The following is a 27,522-nucleotide window of genomic DNA, read 5'->3' as shown; positions in this document are numbered from 1 at the left end:
TCTGTTCAAACAATCAGTTTCATGTCCTTAGAGCTGTGTCCAGTTAGGTACATTCCCTGGAGCCAGTTCAGAACTGGCTACCGCATCAGCGAGGCCTGTTATTTGGAACTGTGAATTGAGTTTCTATTGAAGCAAACACGGAGCAGACTCTCGCAAGTCAATGCAGTAGAGAATTGTTAGTGGCTGTGAAACTTTGAATGATCTTGACACTTGACTGAAGCTACTGCTTTCAGGCTGTAGATTATAATGGGCACAATTATCAGGAATGGAAGGGGTTGAGTTATTCACAGCCTGAGGTGGGCAAGGTGAGTTGAGGCAGCAGTGAGGTGTGGTGCAGATCTTTGGAGGCAGAGAAGCATGATGACCTCAGTAAGACGGTGAGCTTTGCATTGTTTGAAGGGGGAATAGCCAATAGTAGCTCGCTGGAATGGCTAAAGGCAGCATTATCAACTTCACCCCACACACAAATACATGAAACAGGAGTAAGATTAGAGCATATGGCCTCTTGAGCCTGCTCCACTGTTCAACACGATCCTGACTAATGGGGGCAGGAATCAATGGTTCACTCTTAGTCCCGTAGAAAGACATATTTGTTTATTCACAAACCAACGGAAATAGCCACACACTTAGACAGACAAAAAATAGTCACACCCTGAGTATTGTGTGCAGTTTTGGTCTCCTTTCCTAAGGAAAGATATACTTGCCATAGAGGGAGTGCAACAAAGGTTCGCTAAATTAATTCCACTCTCCCAACCGCTTCCATATATTCCTCGATTCCCCGAGAGACCAAATATGTGTCTATTCCAGCCTTAAATGTATACAACGATGGAGCATCCACAACCTTCTGGTGCAGAAAATTCCAAAGATTCACAACCCTTTGAGTGAAGAAATTTCTCCTCATCTCAGCCCTAAACGATCGGCCCCTTATCCTGAGGCTGTGCCCCTGTGTTTTAGACTCCCCGACCAGCGGAAACAATCTCTCAGCATCTACCCTGTCAAACCCCTTCGGAATCTTATATGTTTCAATGAGATTGCCTCTCATTCATCTGAACTCTGGAGAACATAGGCCCAATTTACTCGCAGGACAATCCTCTCGGCTCAGGAACCAATCTAGTGAATCTTCACTGTACCGCCTTTAATGCAAGCACATCCTCCCTTAAACATGGAAACCTAAACTGCACACGGTATTCTAGATGTGGTCACACAATAGCCGGTGCATTTGTAGCAAGACTTTCCTATTCCTGTACTTCAATCCCCTTGCAATAAAGACCAGCGTGCCTTCCTAATTGCTTACTGTACCCGCATGCTAACTTTCGATGTTCCTTTTCTGAGTACAGAGTACTAGAGTAGACATCTTCTTTGCTATACATATCCCAGATCGGAAAAATAGTAAAAAGTGGGAAATAAGAGTACTGGTCCAAACTGGTCTTGTATACCTTAAAATGGAACACCAGTAAAAACTGGGAAGTAAGAGTACTGGTCCAAACTGTTTTTTCCTGTTGGCAGGACGACTAACTTCAAAGTTATAAGTCCAAAACCCCATTTTGGGACACGAGTTAAATTTTTGTCTACACCAGTGAACTGAGAGATAGTCTGCTCTTTAACCTGTCGAGTGTCTCAAGCTGTAATCAACCCCAGTACATCAGGCATCAGGAGAGATGACTGGGGAGTGGTAGTTAATATGAGAGCCGAATGCCACGTGTAAAATAACAAGGTAGCAGCTCTCATATTCATTGCCTGCATTCCTGTCTGCTCAGATCTCAGTATGGACCTGTAGCTGATTTCAGTGTCAGGTGAATCCTGCGATAATTTGCTCCATCGCTCTGAGGTGTGTTACGCCCAGGGTAGGAGGCGTGCACAGTCTACCTAGTCCCTTAGCTTCAAGTTCCTCCATCCCCAGCACATTGTCCTACCTCGGACTGACCGTTCCTCTGCTTTATGTCGGACATGCTGCCTATCTGGTACTGGGCGGAGTCAGCGCACAGGCTGAGGCCCAGAAGGTCTCAATTCGAGGATTTGAATGAGGGCTTTTGTCAAAAGCGGCCATGGAGCTGTCAGGTTGTCATGGCAACCTAACTGGCTCACTAATGTCCTTTCAAGAAGCAAGCCTGCTGACCTGGCCTGGTCTGGCCTTATTTGTGACCCCCAGTCCCACACCAATGCGGTTGACTCTTGACCGCACGCTGAATTGGCCTGCTATCCCCTCAGCTGTTTCAGCAACTACTCAGCCACAGGCAATGACTAAAAAAGCAAGCAGTGTACAATGGTTAGAACATGCAGTCCCATTGCCTTTGTTTAAGCCGCTCGGTGCCAAACTCTGTAAATGTATGGCATAAAAATACAGTAAATCGCTTCCCTGCTGTTTAAAAGCTGGGCAATCTGTGACGATGATAAAAGGCTCTTTTGCTTGTTAGAAGATTTATTTTTATCCGATTGGACTTGATTTCAGGATCTGTCTGGCCTGTGTTGCAGTGTTTATCTGTCGAGTGCTTTCTGCCTCTTCTTTTTAAATTTGAGCCCCATCCTATGTCTGAGCAAGTGCTGAGTATCGATGCAAACACGTGCAATGTATTTAATATGTGAATGGCTTCTGAATGACCAAGTCTCATTCTCCTATTCCTGCTGCGCTTGCAGGTTTACACTGGCTCCTGGTCCAACAAGGCTTTAATTTTTAAATTCTCCTCCTTGTTTTCAGATCTGTCCATGGCCTCATCCTCTCCCTACCTGTAACCTCCTCCAGCTGTATAACCCTCCGAGGTCTCTGAGCTCCTCCAATTCTGGTCTCTTGTGCTTTCCCAATTTTAACTGGTCCATCACTAGTGTCTGCACCTTCAGCTGTCTGGGCCCTAAGCTCTGGAATTTAAAAAAAAATATTCTTTCATGGGGTGTAGGCTTCACTGGCTGGGCCCAGCATTTATTGCCCATCCCTAATTGCCCTTGAGAAGGTGGTGGTGAGCTGCCTTCTTGAACCACTGCAGCCCATGCAGTGTAGGTACACCCATTATTAGGGAGGGAGTCCCAGGATTTTAACCCAGCGACAGTGAAGGAACGGCTGATATATTTCCAAGTCAGGCTGGTGTGTGGCTTGGAAGGGAACTTCCAGGTGGTGGTGTTCCCATACTAATTCCCTCCCTCAGCATCTCCACCTCTTTCTCCACCTTTAAGGCTCCTTAAAACCGACATCTTTCACCAGTTCTGAAATCTCCTTATGTGACTCGGTGCCAAGTTTTGTTTGATAATGTTTCCGTGAAGCGCCATGGGTCCGTTCTGCTCATGTAAAAAGTCGCTATACAAATGCAAGCTGTTGTTGGTGTCCCAGGGTTCCAGCTGTGATGGATGTCAACAAGCTGAGTCTGTTCGCCTTTTTAAAATGGATTTGGACAATCTCGTGGGGCCCACGGTAAAAATAAACTCTCTCTCTCTCTCTCTCTCTCTCACTAAATCAGCGCTCCTTTATAGAGGACACAAGGATGATTTATTTGCGAAATGCAAAGATTGGAGTGTGCGATTCTCCTCTGGGGTTAAGGTTACAGCCCATTATTGAACCAGAATAAAAGAAGCTTTATGTTCGATGTAAAAGGCTTAAAGAAGTTGCTCTGTCACGACTTGTTACATCCTTGGAAAAAATAATTCATTCGCAATTTTCTTTCTTTGAAAAACAGAGGTTTATTTAATTCTTAGACTTAAGGCTGGTCCCTGAGGAAACCAGTGCTCCTCCTAGCTCTCCCCTTCGGTGGACAAGCACATGAGCAAATCTTAGTTTTGATGATTCCACCCCAAATAAGATGGGAGTCAGCTCGTTAAACCAAATTTGTACTCAATGGAACGCTTGGGTTTCTCATGACATAAGATGTCATGGCTCCATCGTAGTGTTGCCCCAGGTTGTGTGGTGGTGGCATAGTGGTACTGTCACTGGGCTAGTATCCCAGCAGCCCAGGGTAATGCTCTGGGGATCCTGTCGATTCGAATCCTGTCACATCAGATGGTGAAATTTGAATTCAATGGAAATCTGGAATTAGAAGGCGATGACATTGCCAATTGTAAGACCCACATAATGGAGGACATGGGCCATCCCTACCTGATCTGACCTATGTGTGACTCCAGCAATGTGGTTGATCCTGTAAATGCCCTGTGAACAAGGTCATGCTAGCCCAGCCAGTGACACCCATATCCCATGAGCAAACATCAAAAATATTGAGAGTCCAATATTACATCTGACTATTACAGGAACCTTTGTTTTCTCAAAGGGTATTAATTACTGAACTATTAATTTCACTTGCTTCCATTTTGTTTAGAAGGATACAGGGCATCGCATTTATCTGCCTCTTAAAACTTTCACGATAACTTTCGCAGGGAGGATATCAGACAAGTTTGGCACAAAGACAGAATAGGGAGTTATTAGGGCAGGTCACCAAAAGCTTGGTGTTAAGAAGCATCTTAAAGGAGGCAGAGAGGTGGACACGGTTAGGGGGGGGATTTCCAAGGTTCAAGGTCCAAATATTTAAAGCCTGGCAGTCTATGGTGGTGTGAGGAACAGTGGGGGATGGTAGGGTTGTTGACCAGAGGTGTGAGGAGGGATTTGAACATGAGATTTCAAAATGGGCCCATTCAGGACATGGGAGCCAACGTGGTTTGGTGGGCACGGGTTTTGGGGGGGGGAGTGATTGATGAACGGGATGGTGCGTGTTGAATATGATGACCCGGTCAGCAACCCTGACCTTGTCCGCGTGAGCAATCCATACACCTCCACCGACAATCTCTTCATTTCACCAGTAAGCAGGCCGTGTAGTTCCATAGGTGTTGGAAGGGGTGAGCTGCAGTTCAGCCTCTAACACCTTTATAACACACCTTCTAGAACATCAAAGTATAGATTCTTTTTCAGTAGATATTGTCAATGTGATTTAATGAACATTCCCCAGATAATTTACTATATCCCTTCTTGTTTGGCTCATGTTGAATTCAACTGGGTTAGAATGTCAGAGAGTTAATTCTCAGAGGACGTGGGGGATTGGGAAATCTTCTCCATTAACCTGTGCACTTCCAGCATGCACATATAACTGGTGAGCACTTACTTTGAAAATAGCCCCCATTAGGCCTTGGCGTGTGCTGATTTACAAGCAGTCTTAACTGGCATTTTTAAAAAGCATTCTTCATTAAGTGCACCATTATAAACAAAGTGAATTCCCTCAGCTTTGAATTGTAAATGTTTAATTTTGTTGAAAGTCTAATTAAAACCTTCCTCCAGACTGACCTTCAGCAGTTACAAAGAAATCTGTAGAGAAAGGAAAATCTCCAGATGATCTCATCGGAGATGAAGAGTTGGAGCAAATAACACTCTCCCGTGTCCCTTACTCAGCCCATCCAAAGTGTCTGTCTGCTACTTCAGCCCACCCAAAATGTCTCTCTTCTCCCATACCTCAGCCTCCCCAAAGTATCTCAGCATGAAGCGAGACCACACACCCAAGGGCACCTTTGCACAGTGCACCAGGCAGATAGCAAACAGAGCTGTCAAAGCGGGGAGAAGGATGTGTGGGGTGGGATAAAGTCTCCACTGTGTGTTCCTGTCCTATCCGGTGGGAAACTTCTGTTACAAAAACAACATTAGGCTATGAACTGACATTTTGCCTCTTGCCTTTTCTCGTTACCTATCTGTCTAAGGCAGCTCGAATAAGAGTTGTAGCAGAAATAAAAATACCTGGAAAAACTCAGCAAGTCTGACAGCATCTGCAGAGAGGGACACAGTTAATGTTTCGAGTCTGTATGACTCTTCATCAGAACTAAGGAAAAATAGAAAAGAGGTGAAATATAAGCTGGTTTAAGGGGGGGGTGGGACAGGTAGAGCTGGATAGAGGGCCAGTGATAGGTGTATTTTTCTTTTATCTTAGAGCTGTAGCAAGTCTGATGAAGTCCAAAAGTCAGAAAAGAGTTGAGCGATATTCCCCACGTTGTAGGTAGACCATCCTTCCATATGACTCAACCCTCTCAGCTCAAGAATTAGCCTTGCCTTCTCCCTCAATTCACGCGATATCCTTTCTATGATATGAAGCTGAAGTTGAACAAAATATTCCAATTGTGGCCCCCCATGAAGACAAAACACAAGTTCAAAGCCACTTCACCTCCTTCGATGTATAATTAAGTCACTCCCCTGGTCATACATCCAACATCTTAATCATTTTCTTGACTTTGCCTGAACCAAATCTTTTGATGAACTGATTACCAAACCCCTCTCCTGCTTCTGTCAGAACACAGTGGAGGGAGCTTTCATCTCCCACTGCCGTACTTTACCTGGCCTGGGAGAACGTGATGGCATTCCATGTGCCTGTAATATAAAGATTTCCATTCCGCAGTATTACTATCCCTGGTTTCGATAATTTGTAATAAATGATTAAATAAAAATCGGAGAGGCATATAAGGGAAAGATTAATCCCCTATTAAGCCATGACTGAGGGACGAGGGGACATTGATCTACAATACAGCTTCAAGACTGATCTCCAGAATATCTGTGATCAGTGCCTGAAATGGTCTTGCAGGTAAAGTGGGATACTGAGGTCAAGAGGCAGTGGGAGACTGTGATATGCTGGGTGGGCTGACAAGCCTCTCTTATCTGTATATTATCTTGGCTGTAGGTCTGACTGAAGCAACTTGCCATGGCTTCTCGAACCCTTCCCAACCTGCCAACTCCACCCACCAGAACAAATAGGGCAACAGGCGTGTGGGGACATTGGAACAGGGGTACGCCATTCAATCTGAGATCAAGGCTGACCTGTACCTGAACTCTATCCACCTGCCTTGGCCCCGTATCTGATATTACCCTCGGCTAGCAGAAACCTATCAATCTCTGATTTCAAATTATTCACGGAACTGGCACCTACTGCCTTTTTGTGTTAGAGAGTTTCACACCTCCACTCCCAATGAGTGAAGAAGTGTTTCCTAACTTCCCTCCTGAACGGCTTGGCTCTGATTCTAAGGTTGTAACCCCTTGTCCTAGATTCCCCCACCCACAGAAAAACGTTCCCTCTATCTACCCCCTTTCAAAATCCTAAAAACAGCAATCAAATCACTCCCTAACCTTCCATGTTCTTAGCTTTATGTCATTGTTATCCGTCGTTTAACTCTTCGAGCCCTGGTAACGCTCTGGTGAATCTGCTTTGCACTCCTTCCAAAGCTAACATACCCTTTCTAGGACGTGTTGCTCAGATCTATACACAGTTACTCCAGATGTGCTCCAATCAGGGCTTCATATAGCTATACTCCCTCCCCTTTATATTCTAGCTCCTAGTTATCACAGATCTTCCTGAGATCAGTCCCGAAACTGGATCTATGTCCCCTTACAGTCTTACAGTTATTGTTGAACTGGGGATGGTGCTCAAGATTAATCTTTCCCTAACATACCTCTCTCATTCCATTAGTCTTTCTGCACCTGCCTGACACGTTAGAGTGAAATGTGCGTTTCGATCCTGACATCTGTTTGGATTACCGCTGTTCCTAGCTTCTTCACCATTTAAAAAAAAAAGGACTTGGATCTATCAAAAAATAGACGACCTCACATCCGCGTTGAAATCTGGCTGCCGCCGTTATACCCACTCGTTTAATGTAGAAATATCCCCTTATCATTAATGCTCCCACTTACATCGTCGATGTCGCCAATCTTTGTATCATCGTGGGCAAACCTGCTATGAGACTCTTCAGCGAATCCACGGGCCAGGATTTTTTGCTGAGCGGTTGGGCAAGCGGATGTGTGTGCCAGACCCGCTCGAGCGTGACACGCGGGCGGTGTTGTCGGGCGAGCGTCCCGACGCCATCGCGCACTGGCGCGATATTTCGGTCGCTGGGCGCGCATGGGGAGTTGGCAGCCCGCCGATCATTAAAAGGCTCATCAAAGCCATCGACGATCCAATCGATTTAAATCTTTTCGCTGCCCGTCCAGCACGCGCTGGGCGGGGCGGGTGACAGGGCACTGCCACTCGCACTTCAGGCTGGGCGGGCCTTCACTGACCCACCCGGGCGAAATCGGGGTCTGGCTCCGACCGCGGGCAGCGGTTGGCTTTCTGACCAACCCAGCCTAGCCTGCCTGATGAGAGACAAATTCTGGCCCCTGAATAGCTGAGACCCCAGCACAGATCCTTATGGGGCACCAGTAACCTCCTGCCTCCAATTCAAGCACACACTCATTACCAATCTTCTAACCAAGTCAATAATTCACCTTCAATTCCACGAGCCTGATTTTTGGCCAGCAATCTCTTAAGCGGGGAGTCACTGAAGGTGAACAGCAAGCGCTTGATAGTTCCCCTCCAAGCCATACCTTATCCTGACTTGGAAATGTATCACCATTCCTTCATCATCGACGGGTCAGAATTCTAGCACTCCCTCCCTGCCAGCACTGTGGGGAGTACTTTCACCGCATTGATGTCAGTGACTGACCCACCACCCCAAGGAACGTCTAGGGGTGGGCAAAACGTTTCAATTTAGCCAAGGATAAACTGTCAGGTTAAATTACTGGACACCAGTACATCTCGTTTCTTTAAAGACACATGGGCAGGTGACACCCTGCTCCCAAATGACAGCCCACGTTGCTACTAACAAAGAGGATTTCAGTTGAATTTCTTGCAATAATGAGGTTTTGCCTGCGACACACACATGCCAAGCATGGATTTTTTTGAAGTGAGCATTGGTAACATGAACAGCATGAATTGCTGACCTCCAGACCAGAGGGATTCACAGAATCACAGAATCTCACAGTGCAGAAGAGGCCCTTTGGCCCATCGAGTCTGCACTGACACGTGAGAAACACCTGACCTACCTACCTAATCCCATTTACCAGCACTTAGCCCATAGCCTTGAATGTTATGACGTGCCAAGTGCTCATCCAAAGGATGTGAGGCAACCCGCCTCCACCACCCTCCCAAGCAGCACACTCCAGACCGTCTCCACCCTCTGGGTAAAAAAGTTTTTCCTCACATCCCCCCTAAACCTCCTGCCCCTCACCTTGAACTTATGTCCCCTCGTGACTGGCCCTTCAACCAAGGGGAACAGCTGCTCCCTATCCACCCTGTCCATGCTCCTCATAATCTCGATCAGGTCGCCCCTCAGTCTTCTCTGCTCCAACGAAAACAACCCAAGTCTATCCAACCTCTCTTCATAACTTAAATGTTTCATCCCAGGCAACATCCTGGTGAATCTCCTCTGCACCCCCTCAGATAGGAGTTGTCAAGAGGGAAATTATTGGCAAAATATGCAGTTTTAAACAAAAAAGGGTTTTAAAGATGTCCAGAAATTGTCCATTGCCCTTTACAGCCCCTGTACTGTGAAAATCAGGTGTAGGTTGATGTAAAATCTTGAGGCCATCGTTTGATGACATTTTTACTCGCTTCTTTGCTTCATGTTCTTTCTAGCTAATATATTCCGTTTGTTAAAATCACAAACAATGTCTGGTAAGATTCTGGTTCAACCCCAGTTCAGGGGTCTAGGGGATGAAGTTATAATTTCAGGACAAGGGTTTTGAATTTCATAAAGCAAAACAAATGTCAAGAAGATTGATGTTGCTTTTGCTGATTCGTAAATTATGTGCCAAACCAAGCAAAACTGCTCAATTTAGCCATGGATAAACTGTCAGGTTAAATTACTGGACACCAATACATCTCATTTCTTTAAAGACACATGGGCAGGTGACGCCCTGCTCCCACATGACAGCCCATGTTGCTACTAACTTAAAGAGGATTTCAGTTGAATTTCTTGCAATAAGAAGGTTGTCATCTCCAGAGCACTTGTCTGCAGTGGGTATGTAAGAAGGGCACTGTGCTGGTTGGGGTTAAGAGTTGGTTCATGGGTCATTGTGAGGGCAGGTGCTGGACATCAATGTTCCCAAGGCACATAAGGCTTATGGCCTTAACTTCAGATACCTCAGTGAACTTTCCGCACTGCCATCATTAACAACAACAACTTACGTTGGTATAGCACCTTTAAACAGAATAAAACACCCCAAGGGTCTTCAGACCATTGAGAATCAGACAAAGTGTGATACCGAGCTGCAGAAGGAGTTATCAGGTGACTAAAAGCTTGGGTAAAGGGAAAGGCTTTAAGAATGGTCTTAAAGGAGGAGAGTGAGGTAAAGAGGCAGAGAGGTTTAGGGAAGGAATTCCAGAGCTTGGGGACCAGGCAGCTGAAGGCACGGCCGCCAATGGTGGAGAATTATACTAGGGAATGCACAAGAGGTCAGAATTAGAGGAGCACAGGGATCTTGGAAAATGATGGGATTGGAGATTATTGGGGCTTGTACATAGACTGCCATATGGCCTATTGGAGCATCTTGCATATAGGTTAACACTCAGAGTGAGTTACTGATCTGACCCTCTCTGCTATGGAGTGCACCTGCACTGCTTCACCTCAGGTGTGTACCTTTCAGCTCCTCAAGCCATTTCTGCTCAATCAATGATTCAGCTCGATCAATGATTGACCAATATCTTAACCTGCATTGGTTCTGGAAACTTTAATACCTTTAGGAAGCAAAAGGAGTATAGAAAATTCTGGAAACACTCAGCAGTTCTGGCTGCATCTGCGGAGAGAGAGAGAGAGAGACAGAGCTAACATTTTAGGTCACTCTGATGAAAGGGCAACATGATCTGAAACATTAATTCTGCTTCTCTCCCCACAGACACTGCCTGATCTGCTGAGCTATTTTATACTATTTCAGGTTCCCAGCATCTACAGCATTTTGTTTGTCTAAGTGAATACCTGTAGTAATAAACGCATAATACACCAGTGGTATAGGGAATGTGTGTTGGGAAGAGGGGATCATATTTTATTTTCTGAGACACAGCTGTTGACCCAGCTGGGATGAGGGGAATCGAACTTGCCATACCTCCCTGCTGATCATGTTCCTGATACGTTGGGTTAGCTGCTGGGGTACTTTGGGCACTTTGTTTCTTGGAGTCTGGGCTATTGAGAATGCATATTATTATCAGAGCCCTCAGTACTCCAGTGGGTGTCCGAAAATGAGGCAAGATTAGAGGTTCATTTACCTTTGATTCCATTAAACTTGAATTGCGAGAGCAAAAGGAACTCTTAAAAAGTGACATCCAGGAAGAGAAAGGTCAGTATTTTGGTCATTTGATCAGAGCTGAAAAGCCTCCAAGATCTCCTCTGGAGGGCAAAGTGGAGGACAGAGGAAAGAGGGGTTGACCTGGGTGCAGTTGGATGAGGGACGTCACAGAGCGATTGCAGACGAGCGACGCTGGACGCGTGGGGACTGGCGAGTGTGACGTACCAGGGTCGCTACCAGCAGGACAGGACAGGGTAGGAGGAAAATCGAACCCAACCATTGAAGTTGTATAAGTGGCTCCCAGGCATTCGCATTCAAGCTTGGAATTTGCATATTTGTAATGAGATTTACCATGAATTTTACAGCAGAGAAACAGGCCATTCATGTTTATGCTCCACATGAGCCTCCTCCCACCCCACTTCATCTCGCCCTATCAGCGTATCCTTCTAGTCCTTTCTCCCTCATGTGTTTATCCAGCTTCCCTTTAAACGCATCAATGTCCGTCTCAACCAGTGCTGGTTATCTGGGTATTATGTCCTGTTAACTCTATTGCAGCAATACTGTGACATTCTGCTTGACCCCAATAGTGGCCTCAATGTTAACCTGTTTCTATATTAAACTGGTTTTGAATGAAAACAAACGATGGAAGTAACAGAGTTAAAGGTGGTTCTGTGATGGATTGGATTGCTCTTAGTGAAAAGGAACTGATATGGCAAATTGCTTTGGTATCTGACAGGACTTAAAGGAGAAGATGAATGAATTGTTGCCACTAATCCCAGTCCTCGATCAATACAAATCTGATGCCAGACTGATCCTGAAGTTAAAGGAAGAAGTTCGGAACCTGTCGGTGGTGTTGCTGGGAATCCAGGAAGAAATGGGTGCCTATGACTATGAGGAACTCCAGCACAGAGTCATGCTCCTTGAGCAGAGACTCCATGCTTGCATGCAGAAACTGGGTAAAGGCTTCATTCTAAAAGTATTAACATTGACGTAGTCACTTCCCTTGTTTCTCTCTTACGGTGTTGAGTTTTGAACAGCTTCAGCAAAGACCTGCATAGGCACGATGGGCTGAATGGCCTCCTCATGTCTCTGGTTGGTAAGGAATCAGCATTGGTTTTGCCTCGATCATACCCCTTGGCACATTTAAAGTGCCAATCTCCTGGATAGCTGCACTCCCCTAATCCTCCTTCCCCTCACACCACCCTTCCCCCTGTCCTCCATCAAGTGGAACGTAAAACAGGCTGCACATTCTCCACCATCCATTTCTTGGTTTCTTTAAAGACCAAGTCTTTTTTTTTTAAGCTACCTTGTCAGCTTTTGGCCTGTTTCCCAAGTTGCTTTGTGAGATTCCCTTGGACCTTCCCAAAAGGAATTGAATGTTTTAATAACCCAGGCACCCACTGGAGCGCATTGCAGATTTATCCACTGTGCTTTCTTCTCTTCCAGGCTGTGGGAAGCTGACAGGAATCAGTAACCCATTCACCGTCCGAGCATCGGGCTCCCGCTTTGGTGCGTGGATGACCGACACTCTGGCTTCCAGTACAGAGAACCGGGTAGGTGGACAACTGGGGTTTGGTTTCCAGGGTGAGGGGATGTTGCAGACCAGGAATATGGGCAGGAGACAGCAGCGTTGGGGCTTATACCAGCTAACTACACATGTGACCAGCTGAGGGAGACCAGTCTCGGAGTTTCCTTGTTCATTTAGTAAACTGGATGAGACGAAGAGTATGAGCAAGCTGGAACATATGCTACAGATGCGGTGATTTGAAGAAGATTTAAGAGTGCAATATTGGTAAAGGAATGATTTCTCACCTATTTGACTCAAGACTCGTTCCATACACAGTGGAGCTGGTGAATAATGCTTCCGATTGCTCCCTGCAGACGAGCGGACATACATTAGGGCACAATCCTAGCAAATTGTGCAAAGATTGGGAGGGATGGAAAAGAAAGAAACCATTGATTCCTGCAATGCAACAATAGCCACTGTTCCAAAACTATTTCATTGGCTGTGAAGCGCTTTGAGACACCCAGTGATCATGAAAGGCGCTATAGTAATGCAATCTTTCCCTTTCTTTTAACCCTCCAACCCATTGTAACTATTGGACAAAGACGCGAAGATAATATTAAGTAAAAGCATCCAAATAGTTTTTTTTTCTCATCACAGAAATCAATTAGAGGCCATTATGCAACTAACATTTGAAGTTCAAGGGATCTTACCAGTCACAGGGTTATACTAGTGAGGTAATCGGGCATACTCGTGGATCTAAGGTTATACAAGTTTGACTCTGCTTCCCACTTTACAATACCGTTCCACAGTCATTAGTCACCCTCACTTAAGTGCTCAATGTTTGAGCTCAGATATTGGCCATGGAGATCATTTAACCACAAGAAGGCAATACAGGGATAGTCTGATCCTCATACAAATTTAAGAACAGGAGCAGGCCATTTGGCCACTTGAACCTGTTCTGCTATTCAATTCAATCATGGCTGATCTGTATCTTAACTCCATCTTACCTGCCTTAGTTCCAAAAACTTTAATACCCCGATCTTACAAAAATATATCGATCTCAGTCTTAAAATTTTCCAACAGATTTTTGGGGAAGAGAGTTCCAGAATTCCACTACCTACTGAGTGAAGATGGGTTCCTGACATCTCCCCGGAACGGCTCAGCTCTAATTTTAAGGTTATGCCCTCTTGTTCTGGACTCCACGCACTCCCCCCACCCCTCGCACTCCCCCCACCCCCCACACTCCCTCTACCCCTTTCCCACCCAACGGATTTAGTTTCTCTCTCTCTCTTTGCCTTACTGGACTCTGTAATCATCTTAAACACCTTAATCAAATCAACCATTAATCTTCTACATTCAAAGGAATGCAAGCTTAGACAATCCTTGAGCTTGATCAAGCAACGAGATCATTTGCTCTTGCTTGAAACTGGAGGATCAAAGAGACTGCAGCAGAGGGGACCTTTCCCCCATGTAGGCAATCAGTCCCGCTGTAGCACCTTCCTCACCTGTAAACTATCAGTCCCACTGCAGTACCTTCCTCGCCTGTAAACTATCACTCCCAATGTAGTATCTTCCTCGCCTGTAAACTATCACTCCCGCTGTAGTACCTTCCTCGCCTGTAGGCTATCAGTCCCGCTGTAGCACCTTCCTCACCTGTAAACTATCACTCCCAATGTAGTACCTTCCTCGCCTGTAAACTATCACTCCCGCTGTAGTACCTTCCTCGCCTGTAGGCTCAGTCCCGCTTTAGCACCTTCCTCACCTGTAAACTATCAGTCCCACTGTAGTACCTTCCTCGCCTGTAGGCTATCAGTCCCGCTGTAGCACCTTCCTCGCCTGTAGGCTATCAGTCCCACTGTAGCACCTTCCTCACCTGTAAACTGTCAGTCCCACTGTAGTACCTTCCTCGCCTGTAAACTATCACTCCCAATGTAGTACCTTCCTCGCCTGTAGGCTCAGTCCCACTGCAGTACCTTCCTCGCCTGTAGGCTATCAGTCCCACTGTAGTACCTTCCTCGCCTGTAGGCTATCAGTCCCACTGTAGTACCTTCCTCGCCTGTAGGCTCACTCTCACTGTAGTACCTTCCTCGCCTGTAGGCTATCAGTCCCACTGTAGTACCTTCCTCGCCTGTAGGCTATCAGTCCCACTGTAGTACCTTCCTCGCCTGTAGGCTCAGTCCCACTGTAGTACCTTCCTCGCCTGTAGGCTCAGTCCCACTGTAGTACCTTCCTTGCCTGTAGGCTATCAGTCCCACTGTAGTACCTTCCTCGCCTGTAGGCTCAGTCTCACTGTAGTACCTTCCTCGCCTGTAGGCTATCAGTCCCACTGTAGTACCTTCCTCGCCCTGTAGGCTCAGTCCCACTGTAGTACCTTCCTCGCCTGTAGGCTCAGTCCCACTGTAGTACCTTCCTCGCCTGTAGGCTATCAGCCCCACTGTAGTACCTTCCTCACCTGTAGACTATCAGTCCCACTGTAGTACCTTCCTCGCCTGTAGGCTCAGTCTCACTGTAGTACCTTCCTCGCCTGTAGGCTATCAGTCCCACTGTAGTACCTTGCTCGCCTGTAGGCTCAGTCTCACTGTAGTACCTTCCTCGCCTGTAGGCTATCAGTCCCACTGTAGTACCTTCCTTGCCTGTAGGTTATCAGTCCCACTGTAGGCTGCTAAAAGGCCTAACAGGTGAGCATTTTGGACCCAGGGTAAAAGATGCCTCACTTAACTATACTTTCAGGGGTCAAAGCTATTTTACATTGGCGACTATTGGTGGAATATTTCATCTTTTAATCTTTAGGATATCATTCATGTGTAGACCCCATTTATTATGCAGTATCTTTCAGAATAGCTTCCCTGGTAATGACCCATTTAGCATTCATGGCAAGTTCCCAGGTAATTAATTTGGCCGTTATTCTTGACACTGCAACAGTTCATGTTCTAACTGTGGGATTAAGGGATTGTTTTTACACATTCTACATCAGTAATTATAACACTGAAGGATGCCACTGATGCTAAATTGTTGCCCAATCTAACCTCTCCCAGCTGATATTAATTAATATCACAATGTTTCAGTGTCATGTTTATGAGATGCATTGAATTGAACCTTTATGAATGAAGGACTAAGTGATGAGTTACCCTCCCTTGTGTACAGTAAAGGAGTGATATCCCCTCTATTATTCCGGAGTGGGACGCTCCTGGGGAACTCGGCGCAGGGAGTTGCTGCTGTCGAGTCATGGAATCAATTCCAGAGGTACCTTTTGTCTATCCTACCAACAGAATAGTTATAACACACCAGCAAAAAATGGCTCTATTGTATCACCTTGTGGAAGGAGAGTTTGTGGTCCTTAAGACAATGGACAATAGGATTTGGAAAATCAAGTGACTACCAAGAACCACATCAAATATGGAATTAGGTACAAAATAAAAGTCCCCCTCTCTTGCCCCACTGAGTGCCACATGCTAGGTGTAGATGAATTGGATGCAGAGTAGAGCTCTCTCTATCACCACCCCGTCAAATACTCCCACTGCAGGGCTACCTCTGCGCTGTTTCTAACCCAAACCTCAAAATCCGTTCCCTCTATCCTGCCAGTGCGGCATTCCGTTACACTCGTGGAATTTTCCAGCTCTGTTGTGGCGGGATCCGCCTTGGGACCAGACGATCCAGGCGACAGGCGGGGCTGAAAAATCCTGCCCGTCGCATCTACCCTAGATTTTGCCAATTCTTTGAGCAATTTTTGTGGCAGACACATCATTAACTTGATTCATAATGTCTTGAGGTCAGTTCAGAGCCTCATTAGCCTGGACTATGTTTAAACCTTAAACCCAGTGACAGGCAGCCAAGTTTGTAGAAAACTTTAAAACCCTGAACATGAATTTTCATTGTCAAGTTTCTATTCTGAGGCACCATGGTTCCCATCCAGCCTAATCCCAATGTCCTGCTTGTTCCTAACCCTCTTGAATATTGCTCTTTTTAAAAGAATTTATTGACTCAGTTTGTAACAGGGAATTTCACTTTCAAACCCAACATTTTTCTTTCTCTTTTTGTGACTATCTTTTTGTGACTATCTTTAACCTCTCATTGCTGTGTTGTTGACCACCAGGAGCAGCTTACTACCGTTCATCATCTAGAAGACCTTACCCCTAAGCTAGTGAAAAATGCCTAAACTCTTCAGTCTCTCTATACAGAGAGTCATTGGTAACGTCCAAAACCACCCTAGAACTTGCCTGTTGCTTTGTACCTTCATGCAATGAGGTGGCCAAAACTATGCACAATTGTCGAACTCCAGCCTAATCAAGATCATGGACAAGTTAAGCATTAACTTCTCACTTTTGCACTCTACGGCCTAGAAATTGGCCAGCGCCATTTTTGAGCCTAGGGGAAGCCAAGAGCAGGGAGTCTGAGTGAATGAAGGCATGACCACTGATGGTGGGGAGGAAGGGGTGCACAAGAGGTCAGAGTCGTGCGAAGGTGGAGTCTGGGGGAGAGACTGAAGAGGAGAAACTGCAAAACCGATTCACAAGGCTGATAGCGCAACTGAGAAGGCCGAAACATCAGGAAAGAGTGAACGGACTGGGGCACATTTCTCTAGAAAAGAGAAGGCTGGAGGTAGAGGAGGGGGTGGGCTCTTAGACGTCTTTTAAGGTTATGAATGGATTTGGTTGGGTAGGTGGAGAAAAGATGGGATAGATTATAAACTGAGGGCAGGCTCACGCACCCCGGCCTAAATTTCCAGGGCCGGCCTGCTTCTGCTCGGTGGGCTCCACACCACGCCAGGATCGGTGGCCACTGCGGCATTGCAGGAGGCACAGGGGGGAGGGGAACCATGGATGCCCCCAAAACCAAAGATGAGCCCGGGATCCTGCTCGAGCTGGGTTGGCAGGCCCCAATGGGGGAAGTAGGGGGGCATGTTGGGGGTGGGTGGGGGGGGGGGGGGGGGGGGGGGGGTGGGGGGTGGTAGGTGGAGGGGAGGGTGGATGCGGGAAGGGAAGGGGTGGCTTCAATGGGCACAGGGGGCCCGGAAAGGAGGCACCCCCTCCCCCACCCACCACCCACCACCCCCGCCCTTTTCACTGACCAGCAGCCCGCAGGGTGCACGTTGGGCGCAGGCCTCTCCTGCCACCTGTTTAAATAGAGCGGTGACGCGATGAGGCCTTTAATTGGGCATAATTGCCCACTCGAGGGCCTCCATTGGACTGTGGGCCCACCCGTTAAATGGCGGCAGTGACGGGTGCGCTGGCAGTGGGCGGGCGTGCTGCTGACTGGCACGGGGTCCACCCACCTGTTTTCCCACCCATGGGTGGGTGACCCATAAAATCCAGGCCAACGGTCAACGGTTCCACCCATGAGCAGGTCCAAACCCAGAAGACACGAATGTGAGATGGTCACCAGTGGATCCACGTAGGAATTCAGCAGAATCTTCTACTGCTGAGAATGGACAAGTTGGCACCGCATGGAGTGCTTGAGGCAAGAGAATGCTTGATAAGTACATGAGTGGGGAAAGGACTAGAAGGATAGGCCGAGGGTGGGATGAAGAGATTGGGAAGAGGCTGATGCGGAGCATGAACCCTGCCACGGTTACGTTGGGAGAAACAATTTGTCCTTGTGTCACAAATTCTATCTAACGTACCCTCTCCTGGTGCCGGTCCTACTGGTTGTGAGTGATTGCCGTTTAATAAATTCGTGGTTGGGAAGACAAAAAAGGACCTGAAACGCTGAAGAGGCCACTCCCCTGGAAGGGTCAAAACGTGTTGCAGGTTACTCCGTTCTCCAAACCGGCAGTCTCGGGGCCGGAGCAATGCCAGATTTCGGGTCGGGCAGTTCAAGGCCGTGGGCGGCTCAGGTCCGAGCTGGGTCAGGTGGGGGTCACTCAGAGTTTAGGAATGGGCTGGCACTCAAGCGACAATGAGGTTAACTAGCCCAGCGCCACACCGCACCAATGCAGAGTCTAGCCGAATTGCCCGGGTAAGTTTTTATTTATTTTACTCAATGAAAATTGACGCATGGCATATCCTAAAATGTCCATTTTTTAGACAACTCCGGCTTTTGATGGCCGGATTTGAGAGACAGTAAAATTCAGGCAAGGTATATATTAAGCGTCCCGCCTAGTGCCCATTCCCTGTCAGGATTGGCTCCGACTCCCCACAACCCTGAAGTGGATGAAATTTCTGGAGAAATGAGTGAGTGAGTACATATCAAGCGAGCCTCCCATTTCTAAAAGCGTACGGAACATAACAGCTCTGTCTGATAACCAAAAAAATTAGCAGAAACATTGGGCTGCCAGCCACTCAGATCTTAAAACCAACAACATGTCGAGCTTATTAGTCAGACTGGTGTGTGGTTAAGCATCAAAATCAGCTTAGGGAATTAATTAATGCTCAATCTTCAACATTGTGCTGATATCACTGTGGAACAGAAAGGGCTTTGAATCTCAATGGATTTTGCCTGAAAGCACATTTGGCTCCTTCTCTTCTCTATGCAACCTCGTTTCCTTGCAAGCTTTGAACAATTATCAAGTTGTTAATTAGTTTCTGGAGAAAACATGAGCCATGATCTGACTGAATGGTGGAACCAGCTCAAGGAGCTGAATGATCATCTTTTGTGTGTGAAATGAAGACCCCTTGCTTTAGTTCAGCTGAAGGTGGCTTGTCAAGCACCCAATTAAAAACCATTGTTTAAAATGATTATTTCACCCTTCCTTCCTGTAAGGCGATCTTTAATTTTACTCGTCCATGAGATGTGGGCTTCGCTGGCTGGGCCAGCATTTATTGCCTATCCCTTGCTGTCCTTGAGAAGATGGTGGTGAGCTGCCTTCTTGAACCGCTGCAGTCCATGTGGTGTAGGTACACCCACAGTGCTGTTAGGGAGGGAGTTCCAGGATTTTGACCCAGCAACAGTGAAGGAATGGCCAATATATTTCCAAGTCAGGATGGTGAGTGGCTTGGAGGGGAACTTCCAGGTGGTGGTGTTTCCATCTATCTGCTGCCCTTGTCCTTCTAGATGGTAGTGGTCGTGGGTTTGAAAGGTGCTGTCTAAGGAACCTTGGTGAATTCCTGCAGTGCATCTTGTAGGTGGTACACACTGTTGCCATTGTGCATCAATGGCAGAGGGGAGAATGTTTGTGGATGGGGAACCGATCAAGCAAGCTGCTTTGACCTGGATGGTATCAAGCTTCTTGAGTGTTGTGGGAGCTGCACTCATCCAGGCAAGTGGAGAGTATTCCATCACACTCCTGACTTGTGCCTTGTAGATGGTGGACAGGCTTTGAGGAGTCAGGAGGTGAGTCACTCTCCACAGAATTCCCAGCCCCTGACCTGCTCTTGTAGCCACAGTATTTATATGGCTAGTCCGGTTCAGTTTCTGATCAATGGTAACCCCCAGGATGTTGATAGTGGGGGATTCAGTGATGATAATGCCAATGAATGTCAAAGGGCGATGGTTGGGTTCTCTCTTGAGTTTCATTAAGCCCATTAAGAAGGTAATTATTAGAGATTATACGTGACCCGCGCACTTTTACGGTTAGCGGAAGGGCTAATAGGCCAGGTGGCCTTCATGTTTTTGCTACATACTCGATTCAGGGCATTCAGGATAAAATGTCCGGGGTGAAGTAAAATAAAAGATGCAGCTGTCAACATTCAGGGAGCATATTGGAAATGCCCACCTGCACCCCTCACCTCTCAGTGCTCCGGGCCCTCTTCCACCTGCCCACCACCCCCCCCCCCCCCCCCCACCTTCCCCCCCACCACCCCCACACCCACCCCCCACCTCAGCAGTGCTGACCCTCTCTTTCAGTGTGTGTTTCACGCTAGCTGCCAGTTAATTGCCCAGCCAGCGTGAAACTGTGTTCGGGGTCCGATCATGACCAGTGTGGAAATCGTGGCCGCTTCCACACCCAACAAGCGCAAAATTCAGGCCCAGATGGGCTTTTTACAACAAACGACAATAGTTTCTTGGTCACCATTAAGCTATCTTTTAATTCCACATTTATTGATCGAATTTAAATTCCACCAGCTGCCTTGGTGGGATTTGAACCTGTGTCCCCAGAGTATTATCCAGGGCCTTTGGATTGCTAGCCACGTTGCCAGTGGTTACAAAAGCCTCTTGTGGAAGGTGTCCCACTCGCCCCGCCTCTCCTCACCTCTCCCCATCACAGGGTTTCTCTTTATTTGCGAGGCCAGAGAGAGAGCATTAGCAATCTGCTTCACAGTCAAGCCAAACTCGTCTTTGCCAGGGTTAGAAACCGCGCACACTCCCAAGCAGGTAGTAGCGAATAGCTGTGAAAACCTGAGACTGGAATAGAAAGATGTGCGTTTATATCGTGCTTTTCACAAACACTGGGCTTCTGAGTTTTACAGCCAATTTTGAACATGTGGACACTGTTGTAAAGTAGAAAGTGCAGCAACCAATTTGCACATTCTCCCAAAATCAGCAATGCAATTATGATCAGACAATCCATTTTTTTTTTAGTGATGTTGATTGAGGATAAATATTGACCAGGACACTGGGGAGAACTCCCCTGCTCTCCTTTGAAATAATCTATGGGATCTTTTACATCCACCTACGAGGGCAGACAGGGCCTCGGTTTAATGCCTCATCCGATAAACGGCGTCTCCGACAGTGCAAGGCCCCCTCGGTACTGCACTGGAAAGTCAGCCTTGATTTTAAAAGGAACACCAAACCGAGACCAGCGAGCTTGCTACAGAACGAATCTGGCATTGTTCGTGCAGTCGTGCCACAGTGTGCAGATTTGGGAGGGTGGGGGGGGAATTCACACAATATCCAAGGTTCTTAATAAATTCTAAAAAATATTTTGGACTTGCCTCTGTGAGGAGACAGACGAGGATCAGGAAGCTACAGGGACCAAAGGTGGAGAAGTTTAGCTTGGGGTGAACGTGTAAATTAGCTGATGTTGAATTGGCTAACCATTCTGCTCCCTTTGATCACAGGGTGTGTAACAGGCAGCAGATCTGAAATTTTACACCCAAACTCAATGTTAACCCTCGAGTGTTCCAGATACGCAACCTCACCACAGCTCCTAAGGTCCTGGTCAGTCTGAGTGAATTTTTTTTGGGCTACTGGGGAGTTTTGTTTGAACAAATGATTGACAAACTTTAGGCTGGACCTGTCTGTCTGGCTCCCTCCCCCACATTGCTCTCTGCTGAAATCACCAGGAATCCAATATACGAGGGGTGAGCAACAGGTCAGTCAGAATCCGGAGGTTAACATTTGGGAGGGACACCCCTCATGAGCATTTAACGCTGGTGCAGGGGATTCTGTGATCTGGGGGCCCCCAATGGTTTTCCAAAGTTGTTTTGGGTCAGGCTTCCCTGCTTTGTCCCCCCTGAAGTAAAGTTGCTGCATTCAAACTGTCCGTGTTTGTTTTTGTAGTTGTGGTACATGGATGGATATCTGAACGGCCGGACTGTCCGTGAGTTCCGCTCCTTCAATGACTTCGTCAAGGGGGAGAAGTTTGTGATCTACCGCCTGCCCCACCCTTGGGCGGGCACGGGTCACGTGGTCTTCAACGGCTCACTGTACTACAACAAGTACCAGAGCAACATCATCATCAAGTACCACTTCCGCTCGCGTAGTGTCCTGGTCCAGCGGAGCCTGGACGGCGCCGGCTACAACAACACCTATCCCTACTCCTGGGGCGGGTTCTCCGACATCGACCTGATGGTGGACGAGAGCGACCTGTGGGCCGTCTACACCACCAACCAGAACGCGGGCAACATCGTCATCAGCCGGCTGGACTCCCAGACGCTGGAGATCCTTCAGAGCTGGGACACCGGCTATCCCAAGCGGAGCGCCGGCGAGTCCTTTGTGATCTGCGGCACACTCTACGTGACAAACTCCCACCTTGCCGGTGCCAAGATCTACTTTGCCTACTACACTAACACGTCGAGCTACGAGTATACCGATATCCCGTTCCACAACCAGTACTCACACATATCCATGCTGGACTACAACCCGAGAGATCGAGTGCTTTACACGTGGAACAATGGTCACCAGGTTCTCTACAACGTCACCCTCTTCCATGTTGTAAAGACGTCAGGTGAATTGTAATGTTGTGACAGGACACTCCTTTTTACATTTAAACATACCCTCATTTAAAAGAGACTGTTCAGTGTGAGTACGCATGGTTCTTTCGTGTTACCGAACAATAAAGTTTAACTTTGAAATGGACAAAGTTGGCTGGTGTCTGATTGGATGACTACTTTCCCGTCGATTAAGGAGCTAGGCCAGTCAGTAGTAAGTCTGTTTGAACTGTGCTGCTAATTTCGCAAGTGACTTGCATTGTTTCTGTCATAGCCACGATGGACCAAATGGCCTCCATCTGTGCTATATAAGTTGACGTCTTCATGACTGGTCATATATGGTTCTCCACTCCTACCTTTCTGATTGGTTGTTGCCCGTGGCAATCTTAGGAGACCAAACTGAAGTTTGGCGAAAGAGCTTTTTCCTTCCCACCGAAGTAAGACTCCGAGCCCCACCCTGTAGGACAACACACAGTAGGGGGGTAAATTAGAAGGTGACTTAATTAAATTAGAGGTGGCACCAAAGCTTAGCTTTTAAACTCTTGTCGAATGTACAAGGAGGGGGAAAACCGAGGACAGTAAGGTGGTCTAAAGCACTGATATCGTGGGAAGAAATGAACATAGGAACCAGGAGGAGGTCATTCAGTCCCTCGAGCCTGTTACACCATTCGATTGGGTCACAACTGACCTGTGTCTTAACCGCACCTTGCTTGCTTAGGTTCCATAACCCTTAATTCACGGGCGTAACAAAAAGGTTCTTCAGATGAGTTGAGTAGAGACGTGTAGTGGATGCTTAGAAGCATCTACCTTTTATAGAAATTTAGGCACAAATTTTTCCCATTGGACAAAGAGGAGAGAGACAAAAAAGTGGAATCTTCCAGTCCCCCATCGGCAGGAAGCTTGGGGGAAATTCATTTGGCGTGAGGCCAGAAATCAGTTTCCCATTGGCGGGGTGGAGTGTAGGAATTCTGTCCCCGGGACTTTAAAGGTGGGCCGAGCTTCCCGATGGACTATGTCAGGAAGCCCTTTTGCAAGCATTAGCATGTCATTGCATGGCATGTTCATTAAAAGGCCACCTCGCCGGAATTAAATTCCCCCGCCAACTCAAGTCCCCCCCGCCAGTGGGGAGTTAGGACGTTCACTTTTACGACTGCACGTAAGGGGTGTGCACCTGGCGAGGGAGACTTCCTCCACGATTAACGGTGAGTGGCCGCTGCATTGTCCTCTTTGGGGAGTGTCTGTAAATGCCAACCTGTGCCCGGGTGGGTGACAGCACAAGGTGCGTGGAGGAAGGATGGAGCAATGGCCAGGAAAACGTGGGAGGGAGAGTGAAGGCCGTCCGGGTCCCCTTTAAATATGGCGCCCCGACCTTTGACCCCATGAGGTAACCACTGGACAGCATTCCAGCCTGCCCCCACCATGGGAGTCAGCGAGCTCCTGGGGAATGCAGATTTAATGAGCTGAACAGCGCAGGATTGTGGGTGGTCAGTCACCACCCCACCCAAAGCGGAAATCACTCCCACTTCCATGCCCACCGCCAAACTCAGATTCCAGAACGGAAGATTCCGGCCAAAGATATATTTAGCGAGCACCTACTTGGGATAGCTGTTCATCTAAGTGGTCTTGTAATCTCGAATAGTAAGAAAGGAAAGCACTGGGACATGTTAGAGGATCTTTTTGTGTTCCCTTGGTCACTTAATGCTGATTTCAACTAGCCCACCTTGACATTGGTGATCTGATGGAGATCTTTCAAATTATGGAAGTGTTTGATAGGGTAGACATAGGGAAGATGTTTCCACTCATGAGGGAGTCCTAAACCAGGGGCATAAATGTAAGATAGTCACCAATTAATCATGTAAGGACTTCAGGAGAAACTTCTTTACCCAGAGAGTGGTGAGAATGTGGAACTCGCTCCCAGAGGGAGTAGTTGAGGCAAAAAAGCAGTGATGGGTCAAAGGGGAAGCTGGATAAACACGTGAGGAAGAGAGGATGTTGATAGGGTGAAATGAAGTAGACCTGTGGGGGTGGAGGGGTTGGGGGAGGGTGGTGCGGGTAAGGCTCGCGTGGAGCTTAAACACCAGCATTGACCAATTGGGCTGAAAAGTTTGTTTCCGTGCTGTAAATACTACATCATTCTATGTTTTGAAGACCATCTTCAATGAGCTCACGAACTGGGAGGCATACATTGTAGCCACCATGATTCTCCAATGAAGATCCTCCACACAGGGTTACATCTTGACTTTGTGTGATAATGTAAAATGGGTAATAGTGAATGGTTCTGACATCTCTCGTTTTTATTGCGATTGAAGTCGAAGGATTACCCCACAGGGTCTCTGACTGTGGCTGCCTCAGACCAGCCATTTTAAACAGAATAACGTACAAGAACAAGAGGGAATTAAGAAATAACAGTCGGCATACACAATATATAACATTGGAGCATATGTGACAACTCAGTAGAGTGTACTTTCTATTTAATTTTGTCGAGATAGCTGAAACACTACAGATATAATTTATTACAGTAATAGATACAGTGATCTAGAGAAGCGCAGGACCCGATTGGTGAATCCTCCCAGTCTCTAGTACTGGCATTTTCACTGTAAAGAGCACCAAGATTTCATTATGAGATGCTTCTCTAAATGGATTTGCAGTAGCTGTCAATTAGGTCAGTATTCAAGCCCCTAAAGTCCATAATTTACAATAATGAGCTCGCCTCATTTGAGTTAAGTTGTTCAATAAGCCCTATGCTTACAGGAACTGACAGTCTAGCTCATTCAGTTTGAGGCACTCTGGAGTCTATTATGAACAGAAAATTCTGGGAAAAGCTCAGCAGGTCTGGCAGTATCTGTGGAGAGAGGAACAATTAATGTTTCGAGCCTGTATGGCTCTTCATCAGAGCTATGGCTTATTCGGAACTCTTCGATACGCTGGAGTCTCTGGACTCCAGACTCAATTGGGCTCATAACTGTGGGAGTGAAATCCAGATTCCCACCAGAGCATGAGGTAAAAATCTGTCCTTCTGCAATGTTATCCATTGTTCAGGCACACATCTATGGAATACCATGTGCTAGCAGGGACAGACCATCCATTCTTAAGGAGATTAACTAACAACTGATGGAGCCAGTTCAAGTAGGTGTCAAACATGTTATGTCAAAGCTAAATTTAATTGGATTTGGTGTCCCCAGTCAGAGGCGCACTACAATTAAAAATTTGGTTGGATGCTACAAGTTTTCTACAACCCAAAATCAGATTGGCTATGATAAGGTTCGTGTACGCAAAGGCCCAGAGCTGGATTGGATGTGGCATGTCAGGTGCGGACTACAGCCCAGAATTAAAATAGAGATCCCATGAACTGCCTTCAGTGAGTTGGGAATATTCATGAGAAATTGAGGAGGCAGTTGTGACATCGAATATATTGCCAACTTCTGGCTTAGCGTTGACAATCAAAAATGCAAACAATGAAATTTAACACCTAGGACCTGGACTTTGCGGAGGTTTTGACATACCAGAGTTTACAGTATATCCAAGTTTAATCTTTGAAACTCCCATTGAACCTCAGTTCGCTCCAATTATTTAATTTGTTTTAAGTGCCAAACTCATGTTTGCTGAGGACCAATGAGGATTGGGGTTTACCTGAAATAGAGACTTTTGAAAAGATCTGGAAAGAAAATCATTTTACCGGGTTGGGGGGATGGCGGAGGGCAGGGCAGAAAATGCCAGCCAATGTTTCAGATCGATGGCAATTGTTTCTTGGTGGTTACTGTTACAGAAACTGCAGGATTATTGCCGACCAGTTCTCCAACACCAGTGACATTGGGATTTACCTGAGAGGGAGGGACTGGGCTGAAAGAAGCCCACAGTAAGTGCACCACTAAAACTGCATAGAGGAGCAGCGGTAGGCATATTGCTGGAATAGTAACTCTGAGGCCTAGACTAATGATCTGGAGTTCAAATCCCACCATGGTAGCTGTGGAATTTAAAACTCAATTAATTAAATAAATAATACCAGTGGTGGCGATTGTGAAACTACCAGATTGTCATTAAAAACTCATTTGGTCACTAATCTCCTTGTGTGAAGGGAAGCTACTATCCAGACCCACAACAAAATGGTTGCCTTTTAACTAACCTCTTAGTTGTTCCCACTCAGTTGTATCCAGGGGGAAACGGTGATGTAGCGGTAAGATCAGTGGACTCGTCAAACCAGAGGCCCAGCCGAATGCTCTGGGTGGGGGGGGGTGGGAGGCCTGGGTTCAAATCCCACTGTGGAGTTCTACCCTGGCAGAATTTGAATCTAGTTCACAAATTTGGAATTGAAAGCTAGTCTCACTAATTGTGACCATGATAGCTATCATTACTAAAAAGCCATCTGGCTCACTAAGGTCCTTTAAGAAAGTAAACTGGTGTCCTTACCTGGTCTGGCCTACATGTGACTCCAGACCCACAGCAATGTGGCTGACTCTTAACTGCTCTCGAGGGCAATTAAGGATGGTTAGCAAATGCTGGTCTTACCAGTGACAACCACCTGTGAATGAATAGAGGGAAAATGTAGGTGAGGAGATGGAGAAAATCACTTTGAAACTAACCAAAAAAAATCTTGAAGCACTTGGACAAGGTGATCTGTATTTTGCTTATTTCCTGCCCATAAGTCAACATTTTTGCTGATGTTGCATTGATTGGCCATCTCTTGATGTTCTGAACAGATTGTGATGACCCTTCGAGATTCTGGTAGCAATTGCTCATATAACTCAGACCTGGAGATCGCACTGCGGTAAGTGACTGGTAAGTGATTTTACTCACATAATTTGCTTTGTGTAGCTATCATCCACTTAATGCATTTTACTGGAGAAATCACCCTTCTTTGGTCATGAGTCCTATTTGCTGTATTTCATAGAGACCTGTTATAAATAGACTCTGTAGATTGTTTGCTCTAATAGAATGCACACTGCCATAAG

The 27,522-nt window shown here is 46.7% G+C and overlaps 1 protein-coding gene across 5 annotated transcripts in view; it reads left to right on the top strand.

Moving 5' to 3' along the window:
* The window catches only part of olfm2a (olfactomedin 2a), a 702,739-nt gene extending 680,024 nt beyond the window's left edge, over positions 1-22,715 (top strand). For all 5 annotated transcript variants that reach the window (XM_041177083.1, XM_041177082.1, XM_041177080.1 and 2 more), the window contains exons 4-6: positions 11,775-11,994; positions 12,485-12,591; positions 21,924-22,715. In XM_041177083.1, the coding sequence (XP_041033017.1) occupies positions 11,775-11,994; positions 12,485-12,591; positions 21,924-22,601 (1,005 nt within the window). In that variant the 3' untranslated portion in view covers positions 22,602-22,715. The remainder of the gene's footprint in view (positions 1-11,774; positions 11,995-12,484; positions 12,592-21,923) is intronic.
* The last annotated feature ends 4,807 nt before the right edge of the window (positions 22,716-27,522 follow it).

The sequence above is a fragment of the Carcharodon carcharias genome, chromosome 30 (assembly GCF_017639515.1).
Source record: "Carcharodon carcharias isolate sCarCar2 chromosome 30, sCarCar2.pri, whole genome shotgun sequence".
Classification (NCBI taxonomy): Eukaryota; Metazoa; Chordata; class Chondrichthyes; order Lamniformes; family Lamnidae; genus Carcharodon; species Carcharodon carcharias.
Note: the sequence above shows the minus strand (reverse complement) of the source record. Positions and strands in the feature narration are given on the sequence as shown.